General features: G+C 48.2%; 1 protein-coding gene across 1 annotated transcript in view; it reads left to right on the top strand.

The window, feature by feature from the left end:
- Positions 1-6838: 6838 nt before the first annotated feature.
- Positions 6839-27592, top strand: part of commd1 (copper metabolism (Murr1) domain containing 1) — a 144819-nt gene continuing 124065 nt past the window's right edge. Inside the window, exon 1 of the mRNA XM_038807898.1 lies at positions 6839-7067. Coding sequence (XP_038663826.1) covers positions 6897-7067 — 171 coding nt within the window. The 5' untranslated portion in view covers positions 6839-6896. The remainder of the gene's footprint in view (positions 7068-27592) is intronic.

Here is a 27592-nt window from a genome sequence, read left to right as displayed (position 1 = left end):
GACATTCTCGAGCGTAATGTCCTAACTGTCCACAGTTAAAACATTCCTGTGACTTGGTCTGTTGTGGGCTGTTCCTTCCCTCATTTACACATGTGGGGTTTTGATGTGTTTTAACTGGATGCATGTCTGCATCTGCCTGCTCTTCCTCGGGATTTATAAATGCTGTTTTATTGTGGACGGATTGCTGCCAAGCGCGGGACAATCTTTTCAAGACCCATTTTTCATTATGGGCCTCTTCTGAGGGGTCATAATTGCTGCAGACATTCTGTCCTGCATCTGTGGCATGGGAGATTATGGTGCGGGTCCATTTAACCATATTATCTCGGGTTAAATGTGCGCGGTCTAAATCACCAAAAACGGCAGTGAAATGAATCCACAGCATTCCTGCGAATGCTGTGGGATGCTCTATCCTTTTCTGCCTACACTTATTTAGGCCTTCGACTGGGTCTCCTCTATTGTACCCTATCACGTCTAAAATAGATGTATGCATCTCCTCTAGTGTGCCTTCTCCAACGTTCTGTGGGTCGGGGAGGGCTGCTACAACCGATGAGTCTAAACTCAAAACTGTGAGCTTCACTTGCTCTCGCTCATCCAGGCCGTGCATGGTCGCCTGCTGTTTTACTTTTGAGAAAAATTGGTGGGGGTCTGCAGTGGGGAGGAACGGGGTGATTTTCTCACACGCGTCCCTTAGTTGTGTTACAGTTAAGGGGGTGGTGTAGGTGATGTCGGGTGCGCCTTCTGTGGTTGCCTTTCTTTGGGTTCATAGGTGCGGGTGCTATCTGATCTGTGGGGGGTTGGGGTGCTTTCCTTTTCTGTTGCGCTGCTGGTGCACATGTTCCCTGAACATAGCGCTGCGCTGTCTCGCTCAATTCTTGCCAATCTGGGGCATTTTCCTCATCTAACTGTGTTCCAAAGGTGCTTTGGAACCCATGCTGTACAGAAAGCAGAGATTGCAGCTGCGCAATCTGCTTCCTACACTTTGCGTGATCCACTGTGCTTTGCCTTTGCTCAGTGGTGGCAGCATGGAGTGCTCTTAAAGCTGCCTTTAGGTCAGAGCATTGCCTTTGCAGTGTCTCTACCTGCTTCTCTGAATGTTCCCTTATCAGAACTGCGCCCTGCACATCCTGATAGGCTTTCTCATACTGGGATTGGGAACTGCTCAGATGGGCTAGACAAGACTGATGTGCCCTCTTGGCATCATCCACCTCTCTATCCTTCTCTGCCAGCTTCCTTCTTAACTCTAGGTTTTCCTTTTCGATGTCCCTGACATCCACTTTGCTCATCCTATTCCTTTCCTCTAATTCTTTGCGGAGCGTCCGAATGACCTCCTCTGTGCCTCGCAATTGTGCCAAGCAGGACACAATTGCCATCGGCTTGCGTGCTTTTCCTAAACTTTTCTTGTGAATTTGAGAAAGGTTCTCCCACCAAGTATGTCCCATACTCCCGGGACCTGTCTCCTCATTCAAACAAAACTCACTCCAAAGGGACTATTCTTTCCCTTTGGGATATTTCCTGAGTTCCAGCTCCCACACGGGACACTGACCTACTCTGCTACTGTTGGTCGCTGCGACCACGAACTGCTCTGGGTTCATGAGGCGTTCCATTGCCTGCATGGCCATTTCCTCTTTCTCTCTTTAATTTGGAACAAGGGATGATAAGGTAATGCTTTTAAAATACGGGTACGGCTTTCGCTATGTACCGATTATAAAACTCCCGACAGTTTGACGCAACAAAATTCTCTCGGTTTAACCTTACAACCCTGTTAGTTACGCATGCAAAAACACACTTCCGAATTATGATTATTGATTTGAACTCCTTGAACACTTGTGGTTTTTCCTTTGCCCAATTGGATTTCCAATTCAAATTTCTGGGTTCTCTCGGAGTGGGGGGGCCACTTCTAATCGAGTCCCGGCGGAGTCTGCCACTAAATGTTGGTCGTTCTGGGTGAGCGTGCTTAACACTCAATTTGGCTCTGTTTCTTTACTTAGCTCTGGAGTCGCCAGGTGTCGTTAAGACACCGCCACAAGGTCAAGGTGAAGTTCAAAGCAATAAAATCATACACCAATTAGTAAGTCCAAACAACTGAGTTTAGTATAATACAATTATAATAACTACCCATGCACACGCTAAAAGGATTAAACTTATTCCTACCGCTAAATAAACTAATACTTATCTCGAAGGAACTGCTGGGTCAGGGAACAAGGCCTCTTGCTCTGCTCTGGTCTGCAGACTTCAGGTTGGTATAAGTTAAAAGGGGTCAGGAGTGCCTATCTCTGGTAGCGATCGTTGTGAGGCACTTACTTGTTGGCGGCTGCTGTCCGAACCCTCTCCTCTCTCTTGTTCAAGATCTTCTTGGCAAAAGCTGGTCGATGTGCTGGTCCACGGAGGAGTGTTGGTCAAAGAGAGAGAAGGGCTGGAGGGCTGGATCAGAAGACTGAACCATGTGTGGGACCTGTCTTTTATAGGTCCCAGGGGATCCGCGCCCCTTTGGGCGGACTCCCTTACCTGCTTGGAATCGATTGGGTCTCTTCCCAATCGATTATGTTTGAATCCCCCAATAATGGGGCAGTTCCTCGGTCACTGGGGCGGTTCTTGGGACTTATTGTTTTGGGCTTCTCTGGCGCCGAAAGGTCTGGCCTTCCATTCAAAGTATTGATCTGTGTTTAACGTGTTTCCATTGTATCTGGGGATCGCCCGGTATCGCCTCATTAGTATTTTAACTGGTTTCTTTTCACAGTGCTGTCTGGTTTCTGCAGCAGTCAAAACTGGTTCCTGCAGCAGTCCAAATATACAAGCGCTTTGCAAGCTGCTTGCTTTACAACATGTCCATTTTCCCTGCATTCCTTGCAATCTTCCATTTTGTGTTGGGCAGTGGCCACCCCAGGTGGCTACACCCCATAACTCCACCTAACTTGCACAACCTTGGACACCAAGGGGAAATTTAGGATGGCCAATCCATCTAACCTGCACATCTTTGGACTGTGGGAGGAAACCGGAGCACCCGGAGGAAACCCACACAGACATGGGGAGAACATGCAAACTCCACACAGTCACCCAAGGTCAAAATTGAACCCAGGTCCGTAGCTTTGTGAGGCAGCACTGCTAACTACTGTCTCACCATTCCACACCTACCATTGAAGCCAGCAAATGTCATGCTGAGGACCTACACTGAGGAAATAGTGCCTCTATGAGGATGCATCACAGCCAAGATGCATCAAGTCAACTGTGGAGAGCTGCCATTTCATGTGGTCCAAGTTTGTTTTCTAACTCTCTTTAGCAGCTCTTTGCTGGAAAAGATCAAATTAAACTGGAATGCAGTAAATAGCTTAGTTTATTCAAAGACTGATTCACAGACCATCCTAGAAAATATATCAGAGTAATTAAGGACACAGTCCATGAAAGGAGTACAAGTGTCATTAAAGATCAAGCAAAACAGTCAGCCGAAGTGTCTCAAGGCTAGAACAGTACCCTACACTATATGTCCAAAAGTAGAATCTAAACTAATGAGACTCATGGATACAGGAGTCTTAGAACCCGTCACTACCAGTGACTGGGAAATCCCTACTGTGCCTGCAATGAAGCAAGATGGGACAATTTGCATCTGCTGAGATTTTTTAAAAAATGTAAACGCTAGCATGGACTGGTGGGGCTGAATGGTCTGTTCCTGTCCTGTATGTCCCATCTAATTGATCCCGACAGAATTTGAAGTTTAAAAAAAATAAATTTTGAGTATACCCAATTCTTTTTTTCCAATTAAGATCCTGCTTCCACAGTTGTGTTAGACACTGCATTCCAGGGGTTGGATTCTCCGTTTGGGAGACTAAGTGTTCCCGCCAGGACTGAATGGCGCATAAATTGCGATTTGTGCCTGAGAGGAAGTGGCAGAGACAGTCAGTGCTGCCAGCCTCACCAGGAGGAGACTGTTGTGTTCCCGACTTTGCTTTACCTGGATGGGTTGGAAGCGTAGTGTTGAATAAAGAACACAAAGCTTTGTTAACAAACAGAACTATAAATGTATTTACACTACTAACTAAGAAAGTTTCGATATTAAACTATGCTATCTCTAACTACAGAACTCTCAAGTCCAACTGCTCCAACGCTTCACCATCTTCTACTACTTTCTAACTCCCAGAATCTCCAAAGCCACATGATATATACATGACTGTTCAGTGGTCTCTCTACTGGTAAGAAGCATTATCATTAACTTGTTAACTCTTTACATCCCAGTCAATATACATATCATTGCAGAGACAGCTTGTGATCCTAAGGGGTGGGTGTCACAGGTGAAACCTCTGTTCTGAGAGGGGCACAGTACCAGGGAGGGTTCCAAAGGCTGAGGTGCAGGTGTCCTTTGTTTGGGGTGAGGTTCGCTAATCCCCTGTTTCCTCTGCAGTGCGGCAGCATTTCTAAGGAGTGCAAAAACCTGGTGGGCCCCTGTTTAAGTTTGGCCATGCCCACTTCCCTGTTGATATTGCTGGGGTATAGGGGTTTCTAGAGGGGTGGCCTGGGTGGGCTCCCACATCACCAGAGGCTCTCTGAACATTTACAGGACACAGTGAGCAGTCAGGAACCTGTAAATAGCACCAAAGTGGTGCATATAAATCAACATACTGCAGCAATGGCGGTCTGAGCTAGTCCATCCTGATCCTGAGGAGGACACCTGAAGTCCATGGACTTAGCAGAAAGTTTGCCCTGCTGCTGTCCCTGGCCCTGGCAGCCTGACAATTTTTGAGGTTTTTTAGCCTCCTGTTCCCCCTCAACAGCCCAGGCTTGCCTTGTAAATACTTACACCAATTGTATATATTGTGTTGCCCTATTATGTATTCTCATGTATTTTCTTGAATTCTGTTTAATTCCCTTTTCTTCCCATGTACTGAATGATCTGTTGAGCTGCTTGCAGAAAAATACTTTTCACTGTACCTCGGTACACGTGACAATAAACAAATCCAATCCAATCCAATCCAATTCGCGCCAGCAAAACTTCTGCTTAAGAGCATTGCAGAGGTGTCCAGCCCGTTAATGATATTTAAATCCATGTAAATGACGGTTTTGCATGGACCTGCCAGCGCGGATTCAAACTTCGATCATGCTGCCAGTGAGGGACTGGAGCATGGTGATGGAATGGGCGCTGGACGCAAATCAAAATTTTTTCCTCGTGCGCTATTCTCTGCCCAATTGCGATTCTCGCTGTCAGAGGTGGGACATGGCAAATTCAGGCCCAGATCAACTCATGTTATGGGCCAGGGTTTATAGAACCCCAAAGTGTATCATGGAGTTCACCTGACCCACAACTTTTGCTAGATTGTTGTATGGGGAGCACACGGCCCACTCTACAGGTGTGGTACAGCAGAAATGGAAAAGTATTTTTAAAACAAAACAATGTTTATTCTATGAACTGAAGTTAACCTTTTTAAAACATACAGTGAACATCTTAGCAACCATCAATTCAAATACAAACCCCAAAGAATACAACATTAAATCATTCTTAATAACTTCCCAAACAACATCCAGAAGACTAAAGAAATACCTTTTAACAGAAGCACATCAGGTTTACATTCACTGCTGAAAACATTCATAATTCTGAATTCACCAAATGATCAAGAGATAGTCTTTTCATGGCAGAGAGGTCAACAGAACCTGCTTTGTCTGGCTTCAGCTCCAACACTGAAAAATGAAACTAAAACACACCCTGCAGCAAACAGCTAAAACGAAAGTAAAAAGCTGACAGACAGCCCGGCTCCACTCCTACTCTGACAACACTGCAGTAATAAACACCCATTTCTTAATGGTACCCTCACTACAGATATTTATACACACACCCATTTATAAACACCCATTTCTTAAAGGTACTCTCACATGACACTTGCTGCTTAAAAAATGCTAACATGAAGGGCGGGATTCTCTAATCCCGTGGCAGAGTGTCCACGACGGTGTGAACAGGCTGACCCGATGACTATTTGTGGCCCGCAAAAGGGGCCAGCAAGGCACTGGAGCGGTTCACGCCGCTCCAGCTGCTAATCCCGGCATGAACTGGGCGCAGTGGGATCCGCGCATGTGCAGTGGCACCAGCGCCAACACGCACATGCACAGTGGCACAGGTGCCAATGGGCGCATGTGCAGTGGCTTCATTCAACAGGCCGGCCAAGATGCAACATGGCGCAGGACTACAGGGGCCAGCGCGGAAGAAACAAAGCCCCCAGCCAGGGAGGCCGGCCTGCCGACCAGTGGGCTCCGATTGCGGACCAGGCCACATCGGAGGCCCCCCCCCCCCCCCCCCCCCGGGGTCAGACCCCCCTCCCCCCCACAGGCTACCCCCGATTCTTCCATGCTGAGGTCCCTCCAGCTGAGAGCAGGTGTGGACGGCGCCGGTGGGACCCGGCATTTTCACGATGCCCGCTTGGCCCATCCCAGGCCGAGAATCGGCAGCCTGGCCGCGTAGAGTGGGCCCTGACTGGCGCTGTGCCAACCACGCCGGCGCCATTGGCCAATGGCACTGCGGAGAATTGTGTCGGGGCAGCGTGGTGCAATTCGCGCCCGTCGCGGGGATTCTTTGCGCGTGTCGTGGGATTCTCCGGCCTGGCCCTGGGCTGAGACAATCCCGCCCGAAAGTTTCAGCATTACTAAGGGAGGTCAGCTAGTTCATATGTAAGAGGTTGGACCGAATTTATTTATATGTGATATTTTTTTAAGAAAAAAATGTGATCCCTGAGTCACAAAAGGGAGCATCAGGAATAAGAACATGTTTTGGGAAGTGTTTTGCCCATTTTACTGTTGACTGAGTCTCTGCAGTTCCAGCTCTGAACTGGAGGGGGGAGCTGCAGGCAGCTTGCCGCAGGACACACGTGACCAGCAGGGGTGAAAGGTCGGCGGGTCAGTACGGATCAGGCTGGGATGTCATGGCGGAGCAGTGTTCCAAATCTCTCAATGGCCTGTTGGGCGGCTTGGCCCAGATCACATACTATCAGAGCCCGGGCATCACCGAACAAATGCTCAAAGAGCAGCTCTACCCTGACTTGCCGCAACAAGACTTTAAAATCCTGCACGAGAAAATGGTCGGAATCCTGCGGGTAGGTACGGAAGCGTCGCGATTCCCCGTCCACTCTGGGCTGCTAACCACCCCCCCGGGGTGCTAACCACCCCTCCCCCCTGGGCTGCTACCCCCCCCCCCACCCCCTGGGCTGCTAACCCCCCCACCCCCACCCCCTGGGCTGCTAACCCCCCCACCCCCAGGGCTGCTAACCCCCCCACCCCCTGGGCTGCTAACCCCCCCACCCCCACCCCCTGGGCTGCTACCCCCCCACCCCCACCCCCTGGGCTGCTAACCCCCCCCACCCCCCACCCCTGGGCTGCTAACCCCCCCACCCCCACCCCCTGGGCTGCTAACCCCCCCACCCCCACCCCCTGGGCTGCTAACCCCCCCCCCCCCCTCTGGGCTACTAACCCCCCCCCCCCCACCTGGGCTGCTAACCCCACTCCCTCTCTGGGCTGCTAAACCCCCCCCCCCCAACCCTCTGGGCTGCTAACCACCCCCCACCCTCTGGGCTGCTAACCACCCCCCCCCCCCACCCTCGGGGCTGCTAACCACCTCCCCCCCCCCCCCCCCCCCCCCCCCCCCCCTCTGGGCTGCTAAACCCCCCACCACCACTGGGCTGCTAACCTGCCCCTTCCGTCCCCTCTGGGCTGCTAACCTGCCCCTTCCGTCCCCTCTGGGCTGCTGACCTCCCCCTTCCGTCCCCTCTGGGCTGCTGACCTGCCCCTTCCGTCCCCTCTGGGCTGCTGACCTGCCCCTTCCGTCCCCTCTGGGCTGCTGACCTGCCCCTTCCGTCCCCTCTGGGCTGCTGACCTGCCCCTTCCGTCCCCTCTGGGCTGCTGACCTGCCCCTTCCGTCCCCTCTGGGCTGCTGACCTGCCCCTTCCGTCCCCTCTGGGCTGCTGACCTGCCCCTTCCGTCCCCTCTGGGCTGCTGACCTGCCCCTTCCGTCCCCTCTGGGCTGCTGACCTGCCCCTTCCGTCCCCTCTGGGCTGCTGACCTGCCCCTTCCGTCCCCTCTGGGCTGCTGGCCTGCCCCTTCCGTCCCCTCTGGGCTGCTGGCCTGCCCCTTCCGTCCCCTCTGGGCTGCTGGCCTGCCCCTTCCGTCCCCTCTGGGCTGCTGGCCTGCCCCTTCCGTCCCCTCTGGGCTGCTGGCCTGCCCCTTCCGTCCCCTCTGGGCTGCTGGCCTGCCCCTTCCGTCCCCTCTGGGCTGCTGGCCTGCCCCTTCCGTCCCCTCTGGGCTGCTAACCTGCCCCTTCCGTCCCCTCTGGGCTGCTAACCTGCCCCTTCCGTCCCCTCTGGGCTGCTACCCCCCCCCCCCCCCCCCCCCCCCCCCCCCCCAATTCTCTGGTCTGTTTTTGTTGCTGCTAAAGAAGGATAAGAATCTTGTGGAGTGTGGGTCGTAGAGACTGATGTCCCGACTGAATGTAGATGCCAAGATATTGGCAAGTAACCCTACTCAACCAGATCAAAAGACCTCTTTGCATCCAGTGCCACCACCACCTCTGTCTCCTTCTCCATTGGAGACAGGATCACATTCAGCAACCTCCTCACAATTGAGAACATTGACGCCGGCACCTAGGCCTCTATATCTCTATATGAGGCAAAGGAGGAGTTTGCAGGGGCTCTGATACCTGTACCAAGTTAGACTCACCTGCAATTGCTTTTTCCCTGCTTCCCTTCTGGAATAATGGTACCACTCTAGCTATCCTCCAGTCTGCTGGCACCTTGTCTCAGCGGATTTGAAAGTTATTATCAGCGCCCCTGCAAACTCCTCCCTTGCCTGATATCGAGGCCTAGGTACCAGGGTCAAGGTTGGAGGGATGTCTTCCAAAGGAACTTGGGGAGGATCAGATTGGGATTGTGAAGGGAAGGCAGCTGTTCTCGAATGTAAAGAGGTTGCTGATTGTGATCCTGTCTCCAACGGGGTAGAAGGCGCTGGTGGCGCTGGACGCAGAGAGGGCTTTTGATTGGCTTGAGTCGGGTTACTTGATGGTGGTATTGGAAAGATTTGGAATTGGGCCGAAGTTTGTGGTGTGGGTGCAGCTGTTATATAAGGAGATGATGGTGAAAGGAAATTGCTGGAGTGAGAGACAAGAGTGGGAATGTGGTGCGGAAGGGGGTAGAGGTGAATGAGGTCTTCAAGGAGTTTTACGGGGAACTGTACCGGTCGGAGCCAACGGTGGAGAGGAGGGGAATGGAGAGGTTTCTCGACGGGCTATCTTTCCCGAAGGTGCAGGAGGAGCAGGTGGAGGGGTTGGGTGCGCCGATTGAGCTGGAGGAGCTAGTTAAGGGGATCGGGCAGATGCAGTCAGGGAAGGCACCGGGGCCGGATGGGTTCCCGGTGGAATTTTATAAAAAGTTTGTGGACCTAGTGGGCCCCTTGCTGGTGCGGACACTTAATGAAGCGTGGGAAGGGGGGACTTTGCCCCCGACGATGTCGCGGGCGCTGATATCGTTAATCTTAAAGAGGGACAAGGACCCCCAGCAGTGTGGTTCATACAGGCCCATATCTCTCCTCAACGTAGATGCCAAGGTGCTGGCAAAAATCCTGGCCACCAGGATAGAGGACTGTGTGCCAGGGTTGTACACGAGGACCAGACAGGGTTTGTGAAGGGAAGGCAGCTGAACACGAATGTGTGGAGATTGTTGAATGTCATCATGATGCCGGCGATTGAGGGGGAGGCAGAGATAGTGGTGGCGCTGGATGCGGAGAAGGCCTTTGATAGAGTGGAGTGGGGGTACTTATGGGAGGTGTTGGGGAGGTTTGGATTTGGTGAAGGGTTTATTAGATGGGTGAGGCTGCTATATGAGGCCCCGATGGCGTGCGTGGCCATGAATGGGAGGAGGTCGGAGTACTTCCGGCTTTACCGAGGGACCAGGCAGGGTTGCCCCGTCCCCCTTGTTGTTTGCATTGGCAATCGAGCCGCTGGCGATGGCGTTGAGGGATTCAGAGAGGTGGAGAGGTTGGGTGCGAGGTGGGGAGGAACATAGGGTGTCGTTGTATGCCGATGACCTGTTACTGTATGTGGCGGACCCGGTGGGAGGGATGCCGGGGGTGATGGAGCTGCTAGCTGAGTTTGGGACCTTTTCAGGTTATAAACTAAATTTAGCCAAGGGTGAGGTGTTTGTGGTGCTCCCTGGAGACCAGGAGGAAGGAATTGGTAGGCTCCCGCTTAGGCAGGCAGTGGAGAGTTTTAGGTACCTGGGGGTGCAGGTGGCCAGGGACTGGGGGACTCTTCACAAACATAATTTCACCAGGCTTGTAGATCAGATGGAGGAGGAGTTCAAGAGGTGGGACATGCTGCCATTGTCGTTGGCGGGGAGGGTGCAGTCCATCAAAATGACGGTGCTTCCGAGGTTCTTGTTCCTCTTTCAGTGCCTGCCCATCTTCACCCCCAGGGCCTTCTTTAGGAGAGTGACTAGCAGTATCTTGAGCTTTGTGTGGGCACATGGGACTCCGAGAGTGAATAGGGTTTTCCTGGAGCGAGGGAGGGATAGAGGCGGGCTGGTGCTGCCCAATCTTTTGGGGAACTATTGGGCGGCCAATGTGTCAATGGTGCGTAAATGGGTGATGGAGGGGCGGCGTGGAAAAGAATGGAGATGGCGTCATGTAGAGGTACGAGCCTGGGTGCCATGGTAACGGCGCCGTTGCCGCTCTCCCCTAAGAGGTATACCACGAGCCCGGTGGTGGCAGCGACCCTAAGAATCTGGGGACAGTGGAGACGGCATCGGGGGGGGAAACGGGGCTCGATGGAGGCTCCATTGGGTGGCAATCATCGGTTCATTCCGGGGAGCAAGGATGGGGGATTTAGGGGGTGGCAAAGGGTGGGCATCAGTAAATTGAGGGACCTGTTTATTGGCGGGAGATTTGCGGGCCTGGGGGAACTGGAAGATAAATTTGGGCTTCCCCAAGGGAACATGTTCAGATACTTGCAGGTAAAGGCATTTGCTAGGCGACAGGTAGAGGGATTCCCTTTGCTGCCCTCGCGGGGGACGATGGACAGAGTGCTTTCGGGGGTGTGTGTCGGAGAGGGGAAGGTGTCTGACATCTATAAGGTAATGCAGGAGGTGGAGGAGTCGTCAGTGGAGGAACTGAAGGCTAAATGGGAGGGGGAACTTGGGGAGCAGATAGAGGACGGGACTTGGGCGGATGCCTTGGAAAGAGTCAACTCTTCCTCTTCATGTGCGAGGCTTAGTCTCATCCAATTTAAGGTGCTGCACCGGGCCCACGTGTCCGGGACTAGGATGAGTAGGTTCTTTGGGGGTGAGGACAGGTGCACCAGATGTTGGGGGGAGTCCAGCGAATCATGCCCATATGTTCTGTGCATGCCCATATGTTCTGTGCATGCCCAGCACTGGAAGAATTCTGGAAGGGGGTGGCGGGGACACTGTTGAGGGTGGTTGGATCCAGGGTCAAACCAGGGTGGGGACTCGCGATTTTCGGAGTTGCGGTGGAGCCGGGAGTGCAGGAGGCGAAAGAGGCCAGTGTCCTGGCCTTTGCGTCCCTAGTAGCCCGGCGGAGGATTTTGCTGCAGTGGAAGGATGCGAGGCCCCCAAGTGTGGAGACCTGGGTCAATGACATGGCGGGATTTATAAAGTTGGAAAGGGTCAAATTTGCCCTGAGAGGATCAGTACAAGGGTTCTATAAACGGTGGCAGCCTTTTCTGGACTTCCTGGCTCAAAGATGGGTATCTTGGTCAATAGCAGCAGGAACCCGGGGGGGGGGGGGGGGGGGGGGGCAAGGGGGGCTGTTCCTTACTATAGTTTCTATTTTTTTTTCTCGCTACGGTTATGTAACTTAACATTGTGTTAATTTAAGCTGTTGTTAATATGTTGGGTTGTTCATTGAGGAGGGGCGGAGGTTCATGATTGTTGTCATTATTATTGTTGGTATTTTAGTATGGTTTGATGTTGTATAAATTCAAAATTTTTCAATAAAAATTATTTAAACAAAAAAGGAGACGATGGTGAGTGTTCGCACTAACAACATGAACTGTGGGTACTTTGCACTGCACCGGGGCATGAGACAGGGGTCCCTATTTCCCCCTCTTGTTGTTTGCATTGGTTAGAGAGCCCATGGCCATCGCGCTAAGGAACTCGGCGTTGTGAAACGGGAGTGGGGTTGAGCATAGTGTGTCTTTATATGCTGATGATCTGTTACTGTATATCCTGGAAATGAGCCAGGTGGTGGGAGCTCTTTTGGAGCTGCTCCAAAGATTTGGGACATACTCTGCGAATGAATTGAATTTAGGCAAGAGCGAGTATTTCATGGTGCGGTAAATAGCGAGGAGGAAAGCCAGATTACAGAACAATATAGGTGGGCTGGTCAGATAGGCAGAACAATGGCAAATGGATTTAACCCTGAAAAGTGTGAGGTAATGCATTTTAGGAGGACTAACTAGGCAAGGGAATACACAATGAACGGTCAGATGCTCGGAAGTGCAGAGTGATGTTGCGATGCATGTCCAAAGATCTCTGAAGGTAGCAGGACAGATAGATAAGGTGATCAAGAAGGTAAATGGGATACTTTTGTTAACCGAGGCATAGAATATAAGAGCAGGGAAGCTGTGATGGAGCTGTACAAAGCGTTCATTAGGCCACAGCTAGAGTACTGTGTGCAGTTCTGGTCTCCAAACGAGGAAGGCTGTGATTGCACGAGAAAGGGTGCAGAGGAGATTCATCAGGATGTTGCCTGGGTTCGCGCATTTCAGCTATGAGAAGAATCTAGTTAGGCTAGGGCTGGTTTCCTCAGAACAGAGATTGCTGAGGGGGGGGGGGGGGGATTTGATTGAGATGTTCAGAGAGCAGGTAGTAAGAAATCTTTCCCCTTACTGTGGCCAATAAATAGGTGGCATAAATTTAAGGTACGGAAAAGAAGATTCAGAGGGGATTTGAGGAAGCGTTTTCCCACCCAGAGAGTGGTGGGAAACTGGAACTCACTGCTTGAAAGGGTGATAGAGGTGGGAACCCTCACAATATTTAAGAAACATTTGGATGAGCACTTGAAACACCTTAGTATATAAGGCTGCGGACCGAGTGCTGGAAAATGTGGTCAGAATAGATAGGTGCTTGATGGCCGGTGCAGACACAATGGGCCAAAGGACCTCTTTCTGTACTGTAAAACTCTGACTCCACGTGGCAAAGATAGTTGAAATGATTCTTCCTGAATGTTTTGTCTCAAAGGGAAAATGTGCCCCTGCTCCTCCAACAAAACAAGTGAATAAATTAACATTTTGAGAGGCACTGGGGCTGTTCAGCGATGCAATTTGTGTTGCAGATGGCTTGTTGAAAGAAAAAGTATTAATAGCAGAGCGTTGTAAAATTTATGAACTTGCTCCCTTAGGTAAAGTCAATTTACAAAGTGACAAAGTAGGCAGGATTGTTCAGTGGGAATTTTTCCTAATTTACCTATGGAAAGGATGTTGTACTTGGCAATGATTTGGCAGGTTTGAAATTTTTACCATCCTGAGAGTTTCGAGAGAGCCAGTTGAGGGGAGAGAAACAGTGATTCCGCAGGAGGAATATCATGGGACAATTTGCCAATTGTACAGTAGCTAGAGCCTGAGTTTGTAAGGTTAAACAGGGTAAAGCCTAGAACCAAGAAAAGTTAGTAACAGAAATCCAAGAATGTCAAAACTTGCATGAAGAATTAGGCACTGTTCAGGAAAAACTAGTTGGTGTAGAGAACCAACTTTCACAAATGGAAGATCAGTTTGTGGATGAGTTTGTGAATAAAAAAATGAGATCTGGTGAGAACACCAGTTTCGGTCAAAGGAGGTAGAACACTTGAATAAGGACTTGAAACGTCTAAATGATAAACGTTGAAGAAAATTCAATAAAGGTAGATCTTCACTTAAAACTTTATCAATTTCAAGTGTCAGTGTTGTGAAAAATGCCTGGAAGAGGGAAATAAATTGCTGATGAATAAAAAGAGTTGGTTCAATGCAGAATTAAGAAACAAAACTGATTAACTGCTGAAAGTTCATCATGAAAAGAGTTATGGTGTTCTTGTTGATGCAATCTGGAGAACTTGATAGGTGAGATGTATGGTATGGAAGGGCAAATCCAGACTTTCAAAGCATTTAAGGTGAATCTCAAATAACAGATTGAGATTCTAACAAGTGAATTAGAAAAGTCTAATGAGAGTCAGTGGCCATGAATGAAATATTCTGAAATGAACTGAATGCCATATGGGGTTTATAAATTTGTATAAGGGTTCCAAAGATGGCTCTGATACAAAGCCAACTGAAGTCGTACTGAGTAGTTGCTAAGACAGAGATGGATAGGTTCTTGATTTAATAAAGAGATCATGGATTATGGGGATAAGAGAGGAGAATGGGGATGGGAAACATATCAGCCATGATTGAATTGTGGAGCAGACTCAATAGGCTGAATGACCTAATTTTGCTCCTGTCTTGGGGCTCAAAGCTGAATGAAAAGATTAATAAAGCTTGAAAAAAAATTGGAAAAGAAGAGAGTAAACAAGTTATTGGGTAAAATTGTGAAAGAAATGAAGATGAAGTTGCTTTTTTTCCAGTTGTCAACTCGAAGAATATGAACACGTGCAGAAGACCAGTATATCTCGTCGATAAACTTTTGAGTGTTGATCAAAACAATGGAAATTGAATGAAGAACATACTGTTGAAGCTGATTGTCAATCAGGCATGCATGGTTTCTGTAGCAAACTTAAAAGGAGCCAGAGAAGGCATGTTAACAGGAGAAGAGTAAGAAATAAAAAACATGTCCTTCTGCAGTTAAGTTGACACATACTGGCTTTTGTTTTGTTCAATCTTTGTAACTTTATAATACAATGTGTAATTGTGGAGCAATAGAGAAAAATGAAGAGGTTACCTGTATAGTATGTAATAAGCTATTTTTTGAAGGTTATGATAGCTTCTTGTAAAAAGCCATTGTAAAGAAACCTTCACTGTAGTAAAGTTCTCCCTTCCAAGGGGCCAAGTGTTATGAAAATCAAACTTACCCAAACGTTAGGAACCTCCAGTCCCGACAGGTCTTGGAATTTTTGCACATCTGCAGACCAGGAGTGAATAACACATGGGGAGTTTGTATTTGGCCCAGTATGCCTGTGCACGCTAAAACCCGGGTCAGATGATTGGAAATGGTGCACCACCGAGAAGAAGAGTCCCAGGCAGGGACAGAGAGGAGGGCAGGAAGAGATTGTAAAGGGGAGAGCAGTCCATGACAATGGAAGAAGCATTACAAAATGAACCGAATGCCCATATGACGTTGTTTAACTTGTATAAGGCTACTGAAGACAAAGATCCCTAAGGGGAGGGAACAGGGAGAGGTTGTGATTGTTTGAAATTTGGCTTTTGCCCGTTAAACATTGTGAAATGAACTGAATGCCCATATGTATAAAGCTTCTGAAGACAAATATCAAAAAGGGGAGGGGAGAAGGAGAGGTCTCAAAAGAAAAATCCCAGAGAGAGGGACAAGGGCAGGAAGAGGTCACCAGTCAGTTAAAAAGAGGAGCACTGAAAAGAGGTTCCAAATAGGAAAAGGGCTGTGGATTGCAGACTTCACGTGAAGAACTGAAGTTGTACTTGCAAGTTGGTGCATGGGTGCAGACTTGGGAATCCAGTTGAACAGAATATTGGGAGATGCAATTGAAACCCTGCAAGGTGGACCATTTTTGATGTCGTCGGAGTTGGAATGACTTGGCAAATTCCAAGCCAAGATCTTTGAAGTGAATATTGGAATTCCTCACGAGACTTATTGACTCTCCGTGTTCCTGATGTCTGGGTTGAGAAATCCATGGACTCTATCTTGTCGCATTTGCCATTTACTTGTGGTGTGTTCGACCACACTTGGCTTGTTAATTCACATGTACCTCACACTTGAATGTTAGAATCTAAGATAGATGTTATAAATTCTTTTATCTGTCTGATCTTGCATAATAAAGTTTATTTTTGTTTGTTCAAAACCTGTGGATCTTGTGGCTTTATTGAGCAAGTGTTTTATAAGCCCCTAATAGGATCTTACCAACAGCTTGGGGGTCTGGTTTAAAACCATAACAAGTCAAATTGTTATCCAATCCACACCTTTCCCTCCATCAGTAAGAATTGTTTTGATTGTTTGAAATGTGGCTTTTGTCCTCGAGTGCAAGACAAAAAGCTTCAACAACATTTCAACAATGTCTTTATGGTGTTAAAATGTGAGGCATTCTGGACCTGAGGAAGACCAGTCAGAATACCTTCTTGTATGAAGCTCAATAATCTGGAGGAGCAAAGGGATTTGGGTGTCCCTGAACACAAATCACTAAAAGCTGTGTCCAGGTATAAAAAGTAATGCAATTTGGCCTTTGTTTCAAATGATTGGGATTCAAAAGTGAGCTGATTGTTCAGTTGTGCAAAGTCTTGTTTAGACTCCATCTTGTGTACTGTGTTCAGTTTAGGTACTGAAATGCAGGAACACGTGCATTGATCTTGGAGGCGATAAGTGCAGGCTCGCAATGTGATGCTAGCATTGAAGGGCTTAATTGTCAGAACAGATTTCATAAATATGGCCTTTAGTTTGGGAAGTTGAGAGGTGATGATTAAAAGTTTTAAATGATAGATGTATATGAGAGGGTAGGTGGGGAGAAATTATTTTCTCTGCTTGGTGTATTAGACAAGGTGTCAATTAGTGAGGCTATTTTATTTAATTGTCTTATAAATGTAAAGTAGCCAATTATTTTTTCCAATGAAGGGGCAATTTAGCATGGCCGATCTACCTAGACTGCACGACGTTTGGGTTGTGGGGGTGAGACCCACACGAATATGGGGAGAATGTGCAAACTCCACATGGACACTAACCCGTGGCTGAGATTGAACCCGGGTCCTCGGTGCTATGAGACTGCAATGCTAACCATTGCGCCACCATGCAAGGTGAGGCCATTTCAGAGTGAAATCAGGAATTATCTTTTCACACAAGGGGAAGTGGAAATCTGGATCCTATTCTGCAAAAGGCTGTGAATATTGGGCCTACATTTTGAAGACTGCAATTATTAGTGTTATTTTGAATTAAGGTATCAAAGGATTTGAACGAAAAGCAGAAAATGAAACTGAGAATGATTTGTTAAGTCTTGAATTCCAGAGCTTTTGTGGATTTTGCAAGGGCAAATCCAGATTTTAGCAGGTTTAGCAAGAGATCCTCACCAAAGTTGTAAGGACATGCTGAAAACTGTGCTATGATCTGCTTTCAACTGTTTGAAGCACGGTGGCACAGTGGTTAGCACTGCTGCCTCACAGCGTCAGGATCTTGGTTGTGATTCTGACCTTGAGTGACTGTGTGGAGTCTGCACGTTCTCCCCATGTCTGCTTGAGATTTCTCCGGGTGCTCTGGTTTCCCCTCTCAGTCCAAATATGTATAGGTTAGGTGGATTGGTCATGCTAAATTACCCCTGATGGTTCGGTTGCAGGAATAGGGATTGGGCCTGGGTAGGGTGGTCTTTCGAAGGGTGGTGCAGATGCAATGGGCAGAATGGCACTGTAGGGATTCTCTGATTTGCAGTAACGTGAGCATGTGTACACCATAAAATCTGAAAGGTAAAGCAAAGTCGCCACAAGGAATTCAGTAAATTGTTTTTCGGAAACATTCTGAAGTGTAAGCTAACAGTTAGACTTGTGGAACGTGGAATGTAAGTGATGAAGGTTTTGAGAGGATTGATCCTGAGACAATTTGAGTGTTTTTTTCTGCACCGGTGCAGTGTATACAAGTGGATTAATTCTAATTTATTGCAGGCATCAAGAACAAATAATTCTCTGCCGGATTTGTTAAGGGTCAGGATTTTAATTGTGATGGGGATAAATTTATCAAATTCAAGTAAAAATTATACACGCATAGGTACTTATCTCTGCAGCAGCACTTGATATTCATAAAACATTATATTTATTTAGGTTTAAATTCACAGCTCTTATTTGGAATTTTTTCCAAATGTAAGGAATAGACTTTTCAAAAAAAATATTTTTATTATTCTTTTTCACATTTTCATCAAATTGCACCCACCAACAAACAATCAACAATAACAAATACAATGACAATCCCCTGGCCAACGACAATCCCCTGGTCAACATTTCCCTTCATCCCACCCACCCCAAGCATCCCCCAACATTTTAAATGCAAAACACCAAAGAAAAAGAATCTGGAATCCACTATCAACCCTGACATCATCAATAACTTATACATTCCAAAACGGCCCCCTAATGTTCGATGTCATCCAATTCTTTAAAATGCATGATAAAGCCGATGATTTGTAGAACCATTCCATCCTTCTCAACCGAATTTCACTTTTTCGAGCGTTAAGTACTCCAGCAGGTTCCCCCGCCACGCCGAGGCATAGGCGGAGAAGCCGACCTCCACACCAACAGGACCCTCTGGCTAATCAGCGAGGTGAAGGCTAAGACATCTGCCACCGCACCCGTTTCTAACCCCAGCTGATCCGACACCCTGAATATGGCTTCTAGGGGACCTGGTTCAAGTTTCACATGCACCACATTTGAGATTACCCTGAAGACCACCCTCCAGTTTTGGACAAGACCAAAACATATGAACGTGATTTGCGGGACCCCCCCACAGCATTCACAAACATCCTCTACCCCCTCAGAGTCGGCTCATCTACGTCCATGTGACTTGTGCCCTATACGCCACCTTCAACTGGATCAGCCCCAACCTCTCGCACAGGATTGAGGCATTCACCCTCCGGAGCACCTCACCACAACCCATCCTCCATACCCTTCCCCAACTCTTACTCCCACTTTGCCTTAATCTCCTCCAGTGATACATTATCTTTCCCCAGAATTACCCTATAAATCGCCAACACCACCCCTTTCTCCATTTTCCCCCTGTCGTCAGTACCTCTTCCAACAGTGTGGGGGCCGGCACACTGGAAAGCTCTGTACCTCCTTCCTAGCAAAATCTCGGACCTGCATTTTTCTAAACATCTCCTCCTGACAGAACCCATATTTCTCCCCCAGCTCCTCCAGCCTCGCAAACTGGTCCCCCAGAAACAAATCATTTAATAACTCCCTAACTCCCCTCTCCTCCCATCTCTGAAAACTCTTATCCCACTTTCCTGGCTCAAACCTATGGCATCTCCTTTGACCCCGCCCACAACCTAAAGTGCTGGCGCAACTGCATTCAGATCGTCAACACCGCCACCGGGAGTGGCGCTGTTGCCAACGCCCTCAACCCCGACCCCCTGCACAGACTCCTCTCCATTCTAACCTACTGGGATTTCCCCTTCTAACCCAGCTCCTCACCTTCTCCGCATTCGCCGCCCAGTAATAATACAGTACATTTGGGAGAACCAACCCCTCCCTGACTGCTACCTTCTCTGCAACAGCAAATCCTCGCCACATATCCCCACCCCCCAATAAATAAGGTAATCATCTTTTCTACTTCCTTAAAAAAAGGTTTGGGCAAAAAGATCCGCAGGCACTGAAAAATGAACAAAAAACCACGGCAACACATTAATCTTAATTGCCTGTACCCGACCAGCCAGTGACAGAGGAAGACCATCCCACCTTGTCAAATACGCTTTCACCCTTCCCACCAAACTAGTAATATTATACCAATGGAGCACCCCCCCCCCCCATCCCTTGCTGCCTGCACGCCCATGTATCTAAAGTGGGTTGCCACCCTATGGAATGGCAGACCCCCATCCCTGGTCAGGACACCACAAAATTAACCACATTCAATACCCTCCTAATGTTCGAAAAGATCGGCTCCCCTTCACAAACCCTGTCTGATCTTTGCCTATCACCTTCGGGAGGCACTCCTCCAACCTACCCGCCAATATCTTCGCCAAACCCTTTGCGTCCACATTCAAGAGTGATATGGACCTATACATCCTACATTCTGTCGGATCCTTATCCTTCTTGAGCAACAGGGAGATCATGCCTACCTCAAAGTCTGTGGCAACACCCCCTTCCCTATCACCTCCTCAAACATCCCCACCATCAGTTGCGCCAACCTATCCCTAAATTTCTTATAGTTCTTAACTTGCTTATAGAAACCCATCTGGCCCTGCTACCTTCTCTGACTACATCCTCCCAATCGCACTCTTTATCTCGTGCTCCCATATCGCCCCCTCCAATGTGACCCTATCCTCCTCCCCCATCCTCAGACATTCCAGGCATTCCTACATTCCCCCGATGGTTCTGACCTATACAACCTCTCATAAAATTCCTTAAACACCCTATAGATCTGGTCCGGCGCCACCACCAACTTCCTGCCCTATCCAGCACCTGAACAATTTCCCTCGCCGCTGCCTCCCTCCGATGTTGGCCTGCCAACATGCGTCCTCCCGTCTCTCCATACTCGTAGACTGCTCCCCTCGCCCGCCTCAATTGGCGCACTGCCTTCCTGTGGACAGCCAATCAAAGCTCGCCTGCAACTCCTTACTCTTTCCCACCAGTGCCAAATCCACATCCTCTGCATACCCCCTGACTACCTCCAACATCTTGTCTTTTAACCTTTGCCACTCCACCCTCATCTCCTTACATCTTTGCCTTAAACGATATCACCTCCTCCCTCACCACCGCCTTCAAAGCTTCCCATACCACTGCCTGCGAAACCTGCTCTGTACAATTAAACCCCATGTATTCTTCAATTACTTTCCCAATCTTATCACAAAACCCTTGGTACCCCAACAGCCCCACATTCAATTTCCAACCCCGCCTCTGCACTGCCTTCTTCTCCAACACCATGTCCACCCAGTGCAGTGCATGGTCCGATATCTCAATTGCCGAATATTCCGACCCCTTGACCCCGACACAATCAGCGTCTACCCACGAATAGACCTTATGAACCAAAGAGAAAAACAAGCACTCCCACTCCCCCGGGTGCAAAAACCTCCCAAGGATCCACTCCTCCCATTTCCACCATTCGTCCAGCCAACGCCTTCGACACCCCTGACTGGGCAAACGTATCGCGGTCGTGACTTGTCCGATTTTAGCTCCTGCATCAAGTTTCAGTCTCTACCCACTATCAATTCATGTGAATCCAAATCAGGGATGGCCCCACACACCTTCTTTGCAAACCCTACATCATCCCAGTTGGGGCTGGCTTAGCACTGGGCTAAACAGCTGGCTTGTAATACAGGACAAGGCCAGCAGCGCGGGTTCAATTCCCGAACTGGCCTCCCTGAACAGGTGCTGAAATGTGGCGACTAGGGGCTTTTCACAGTAACTTCATTGAAGCCGTCTTGTGACAAGCTATTATTATTATTATTACCAACGCCACCAGCCTCCCCTCCAATGCCCCTGTCGCTATCTCATATCTACCCCCCTGATCCGACACTATTTTCTCCATTTGGAACCGCACTCTTACAAACCAGGACTGCAACCCCTGCCCTTGCCATCAAAACCCGAGTGAAACACCTGACTAACCCAGCCCTTCCTCAGCCTCACCTGATCCTTCACCCTCGAGTGGGTCTCCTGCAGCATCGCCACATTGCCACATCAGCCTTCAAACTTTTCAGGTGCGCTCGCATCCTCAACCTCTTCACTGGGCCTCCCAACCCCCTCACGTTCCACGTAACTATCCTTTTAAAAAATAAATTCAGAGTACCAAATTATTATAACTTTTCTCCAAGTAAGGGGCAATTTAGTGTGGCCAATCCACCTAACCTGCACATCTTTGGGTTGTCGGTGTGAAACCCATGCAGACACTGGGAGAATGTGCAAACTCCACACGGACAGTGAACCAGGGCTGGGATTCAAACCCATGTTCCCCTCACCGTAGTCCCAATGCTAACCACTGCGCCACATGCCACCCTTGGGTAACTATCCAAACGGGATCTCTCATCCCCAACCCCCATCCACTATCATCATAACTCCTGCCAAAGGCCCTGCCCAATGACCCTGACCCGTCCCTATCTATTGTTATCAAACCCCATCCCCTATCCCAGAATCCCCCCCACACTTCCTCGAAAAGCCTCACCCAGTATCGATTCCCCCCCCCCCCCCCCACCCATTCACACCTCCTAAGCCCATTGAAACCTGCTCGTTCAAATGTTCCAATGTCCATAGCCCCTCCCCCCACCACACCTCCGTTCACTAGCCAACTTAAGTTCGCTAGTGTGGGGGCCCCTGCCCAGGCCTTCCCTCCTCTCCCAACCAGTCTCAGGAAAAACAATCAAACATACCCATCTCAGGAAAAAAAATGTTTCTACAAAGAACAACAATAAAACAACCTCTATGACAGCACGAAGTAAGTCAGAACAACATATATATACATATATGTATATAGTACGGGTTCCTCTCCCTCCCCCAACAACTCTGCCAACGTCAAGACAAAGTACGGAAATAAAATACCTGCACCTACTACAACCACTCGCAGAATTACAAATTGTGAAGACTCCGGTTGAGTTGATTGTGCCTAAAGTGTTTCTCTCTTCTCGGTTCTCGGTGACTGTAATTGTGGAAGACCGACTCATATACAGCACATAGGTTTGTGGTTTCAAAGTAACCACTGGTGAAATATTGAATTCGGGCTCTTTCCTTGCGTTGCTACAACCAGTTTGGAAATGGCGTTCCCAAAATAATGATGGAGAATTTCAGAGACTGAAACACTGGTCATCAATGCTCAATTCAACTTGATGGGAAATGTGGAGGTGATGGTGTTTCCTGTTATTACTGTATTTTGTTTGGTGGTAGAGGTGTTAAAGTAAACTTCAAGACCTTTGGTGGCGCAGGGGTTATGAAAACTATGTTCTTGGTGCTCTGTGAATGGTCAATCTTGCTGTTAGTCAAGGCATCAAGGCAATGTCTAAACATTATGACCCAAGGTTGTGCAAGCTGATGCATCAAGTAAGCAGTGTACTACCCTCTGAGGGCTAACAGAAAGGCTAATAGAATGCTAGCCTTTATAACTAGAGGATTGGAATATAAAGACACAGGTTTATATTAGGGGCAGCAGGGTATCATAGTGGTTAGCATAAATGCTTCACAGCTCCAGGGTCCCAGGTTCGATTCCCGGCTGGGTCACTGTCTGTGTGGAGTCTGCACGTTCCCCCTGTGTGCGTGGGTTTCCTCCGGGTGCTCCGGTTTCCTCCCACAGTCCAAAGACGTGCGGGTTAGGTGGATTGGACATGCTAAATTGCCCGTAGTGTCCTAATAAAAGTAAGGTTAGGGGGGGTTGTTGGGTTACGGGTATAGGGTGGATACGTGGGTTTGAGTAGGGTGATCATGGCTCGGCACAACATTGAGGGCCGAAGGGCCTGTTCTGTGCTGTACTGTTCTATGAGTTATGCTGCAGCTGTACAAAACCCTGGTTAGAGTGCACTTGAAGTAATGTGAGCAGTTCTGGGCACCACTTGAGGAAGGATATTTTAGAGCAGCACGGTGGAGCAGTGGTTAGCACTGCTGCCTCATGGCCCAGCCGTGGGTCACTATTCGTTTGGAATTTGCACGTTCTCTCCTTGTCTGTGGGTCTCAACCCCACAGCCCAAAAAGATGTGCAGCATGGGGTGAATTGGCCGCGCTAAATATTCCCTTTAATTGGAAAAAAACGAATTGGGTATGCAAAATTTATATTTAAAAAAAAAAGGATATTTCGGCCTTGGAGGGAGTGCAACTTATGTTTCCAAAATGATACTGGATTACAGGGGTTGAGTTACGAGGAGAGATTACTCAAATTAGACCCGCTTTCACTAGAATTTAGAAGGCTAAGGGGTGATCTGATCGAACTATTCAAGACATTAGCAGGGAAAGCCAGGGGAGATAAAGATAAACTTTTTCTACTGGCTGGAGATTCTAAAACATAGTCTAAATATTAGGGCTAGAACCGTTCAGGAGTGATGTTAGGAAACACTTTCTCACTCAAAGGGTGGTAGAGGTTTGGAACTCTCTCCCACCAACAGCAATTGAAGCTCAAACAGTTGTTAAATTAAATCAGAAATAGAGTTTTGTTCAGCAAAATATTGAGGGATGTGGACCAAAAGCAGGTAAATGGAGTTATCACAGGTGAGCCATGAACTCATTAAATGGTGGGACAGCTCAAGGGGCTGAATGTGGGCCTATTGCTGTTCCAATAGGAAACAATCAAAATCTAAGGCTCAGACATTCTTCACGAACAGATTTTCTATGGAAAATATTCCACAAGCAGCTCAGCCACAAAAGTCGCAGTTAAAAGTACAACTGACAAAACTCTTTTTGAGCATTTTTAAATTGTTTTAATAATTTTGAACCTTATTTCCAAAAGCTGTTTCTCAGCTTAGTGGAGAAGTATAAAGACTGGGGAAAACAATGCAGAAAATAAGTTGTTCCTTCTGTTGTTTTCTTGTCTCCTTAATAGTTTCTCATCTTGTTCTTGTGTCTCAGTGGTATGCTATTGGCCAGTTTGGTTGTGACCAGCTGATATATGAGAATCAGTTTTGAGTAATCAAAATGCAAATTTGACAATATTTGCTGATATACAGACCAGTCAGACAGAAGCATACTTGTTGCTAAGTTTATCGTAGAATGAAAACAACACAGAAGGAGACCATTTGACCCATTGTGCCTGGGCTGGCTTTTTGATGCATTAATTTTCTGTTCAGTTAAAGGAGGAGCTGTATAATATATATGTTATTGGGGCCTCTGATTTATGACAATAGGGATATCTTGATTGTGTTTTTATAAAAAAGGATTGTTAAATTTGTAATGAACCTGATTCTTTGACCATTTCTAGCTCTTCCTATTCTCTCCACCAAACAACTTCTTGTCTGTCCTCGTCCTCTGACCACCTTTCTGTCTGTCCTCGTCAAGTCGCTCGTCAACTCTGACCGCAGCAGAATGATATTGAGAAACAGTGGCGAGGCTGGTGGCAAGCTGGCTTGTTGAGAAGCGTGTCTCATAGATCATAGAACATACAGTGCAGATGGAGGCCATTCGGCCCATCAAGACTGCACCAACCCACTTAAGTCCTCACTTCCACCCTATTCCCGTAACCAATAACCCCATCTAACCTTTTTGGACACTAAGGGCAATTTAGCATGGCCAAACTACCTAACCTGCACATCTTTGAACTGTGGGAGGAAACCGGAGCACCCAGAGGAAACCCACACAGACACGGGGAGAACGTACATCTCCGCACAGACAGTGACCCAGCGGGGAAGCGAACCTGGGACCCTGGCACTGTGAAACCACAGAGCTATCCACTTGTGCTACCGTGCTGCCCGGTTACTGTAATTTCATGAGGTACTTTGTGCAATCTATCTTATTGCCACCAGAGGTTCTCTGTGTTTTGAAAATTGTGGAGCAGCATAAAAAACAGGGCTGGCCCATTGAAGCTTGACATTCATGAACATGATCTTATTACTGTATTTTAGAAATCCTAAATGTTTTGGCTGAGAATTTATTAAAACAAAATCTTTTTCTTGATTATTTTAGATTTACTTTTCATTCATTTTCGGAACTGCTGTAGTCCTAGTTTGTTTAGAACTTTGAAACAATAATCTAGGATGCCCATAATATCTTTTATACTTAAGAATGTAAAGTTTTTTGAGGACCAATAATTTTTTTTTTCCCAATTAAGGAGCAATTTAGTGTGGCCAATCCATCCTAACCTGCACATCTTTGGGTTGTGGGGGTGAAACCCATGCAGACACTGGGAGAATGTGCAAACTCCACACGGACAGTGACCTAGGGCAGGGATTTGAACCCGGGTCCTCAGCGCCGTAGTCCCAGTGCTGACCACTGCGCCACGTCCGCCCTCTTAAGTATGTAAATTGCTTCCCTTTTCCAGATTTTCTAAAATCACGTCTATTGCTCATCTTACAAAAGTCATGGCAGTTGTCATTTTATTGTTTTCTGAAATCTTCAATCTTGGTGGAGTCATGCCCAGAATTCGGTTGGGTATGTTTTTCTCAGCTGCGTGTAAAAATATGTCATGGGGTTTGTTAGGATCCCAAATGTGAACCCAATTTTTCTCAATTTGTAAGTCTGTGAGGAAATGTTACTGCACCATAGGAATGGTCTCCCTGACCAACAGGTATCTTTTATGTCAAAACAAATTTTAATTAATCACATAATTAACCACGTGACAACAAGAAATAGCTTTACGATTAACAGTTACAACGGTCCTTAAGTAAAAGAAGAAACCTTGGGCTGGATTCTCAGTTTCAGTAGTGAAGTGCTGACGCCAGCATAGGACCCGTGGTGTTTCACGACCGGCAAATCGGCATGTGAAACGCCTGCGGATCGCGCTGAAAAAGGCCGGAGAATGGCCTGATCCCGGGCCGCACATGCGCACAGTTGCTACGACCTGCAACGGTCACGCCGTACAACATGGCTCCGGCCATGTGTAACCGCAACCCGCCGACCATGACCCCACAGCCCACCCCCTGGCCACCCTCACCAGTCTTCCCCCGGCCAGCGGCTCGGATCCTGGCCGAGTGGGGCGGCACCGGACACAGTCCGCAGCCATCATGTCGGGTTCCTGCACGACTGATACCACACGTGTCCTGCGCCGTTGGGAACTCAGCCCACCTGAGTGGAGCATCCCGGGTGGACTGGCCGATGATGACGTCATGATGGCGGTAGTTTGGAGGGGGCGGAGCATGTCAAACCATTGCCGGCCCTGATTTTGGCGTGAAAATCCATTCTCCGCCCGATGGGGCGAAACACGATTTCTGTGTCGGGCCACGGAGAACCCAGCCCTTATCTTGCTTTCTAAACCTGGCCACTATATTCCAATTAAGCAAACTCAATATATATATTAAATACCACTGATGAATAAGTTAAAAACTATGGTTTTACTTGCTTTGCTCTGTGCAGAGTCTTTGGAGATTGAGAACCCTTTTCAGGAACAAAAATGAAAGTCTCTGCTCAGCATTAAATATCTAGGAAGTACTAATCTTTTCAGGACAAACCAGTCTGCACACTGTGGGTGGTGCTGCTGATCGCCAGCCGCCAGCCAGATTCCCAGTGGGCGATTAGGAAAGCAAATGCAAGGGTTGTGGCCCTCTTCCCCATATTGAAAGTTCTGGCTGGTCCGATACCTCGGGAATGGCTCCCAACCTCACCCCACAAACGCTGAAGAAGGATGTCCAGAACCCGAATAAGTCTGAGGACAGCCCAGATGATTTGTGACATGGTGTGGCTGGGTTCCCTGGCACTGTTCACATTTGCCTTCCACCTCTGGGAAGAACCTGCTCATTCAGGTTCTTGTCAGGTGTGCTCTGTGCACCACTTTTAGCTGCCTGAGGTTTAGCCTTGTGCAGGAGGAGGTGGATTTGGCCCTGTTCAGTGCTTGCTCCAGAGTCCCCACCCTACCTTCATCCCAAATTCTTTCTCCCATTTAGACATAGAGCAGTACAGCACAGTACAGACCCTTCGGCCACGATGTTGTGCCGACCACGTATCCTAATCCCTTGTTGTGTCCAGTGGAGCGTGTCCTTTCTAAAAGTCGTCCATATATGTCCCCATAGTTTACTTTTTCCAGACTGTCCGCATCCAGTAACTCTTCCAACATGTGGTCTCTCGGGACCCTCTGGTACCTTGTCATCTCCTTACGGAAAAGTTTTTGATTTGTAAATGTCGTGTCAGTTCGGTAATTCCAGTCTGTCCGTCAGCTTT

The sequence above is a fragment of the Scyliorhinus canicula genome, chromosome 1 (genome assembly GCF_902713615.1).
Source record: "Scyliorhinus canicula chromosome 1, sScyCan1.1, whole genome shotgun sequence".
NCBI lineage: Eukaryota > Metazoa > Chordata > Chondrichthyes > Carcharhiniformes > Scyliorhinidae > Scyliorhinus > Scyliorhinus canicula.
The sequence above is the reverse complement of the archived record's forward strand: the minus strand, read 5'-3'. Positions and strand labels throughout refer to the sequence as shown.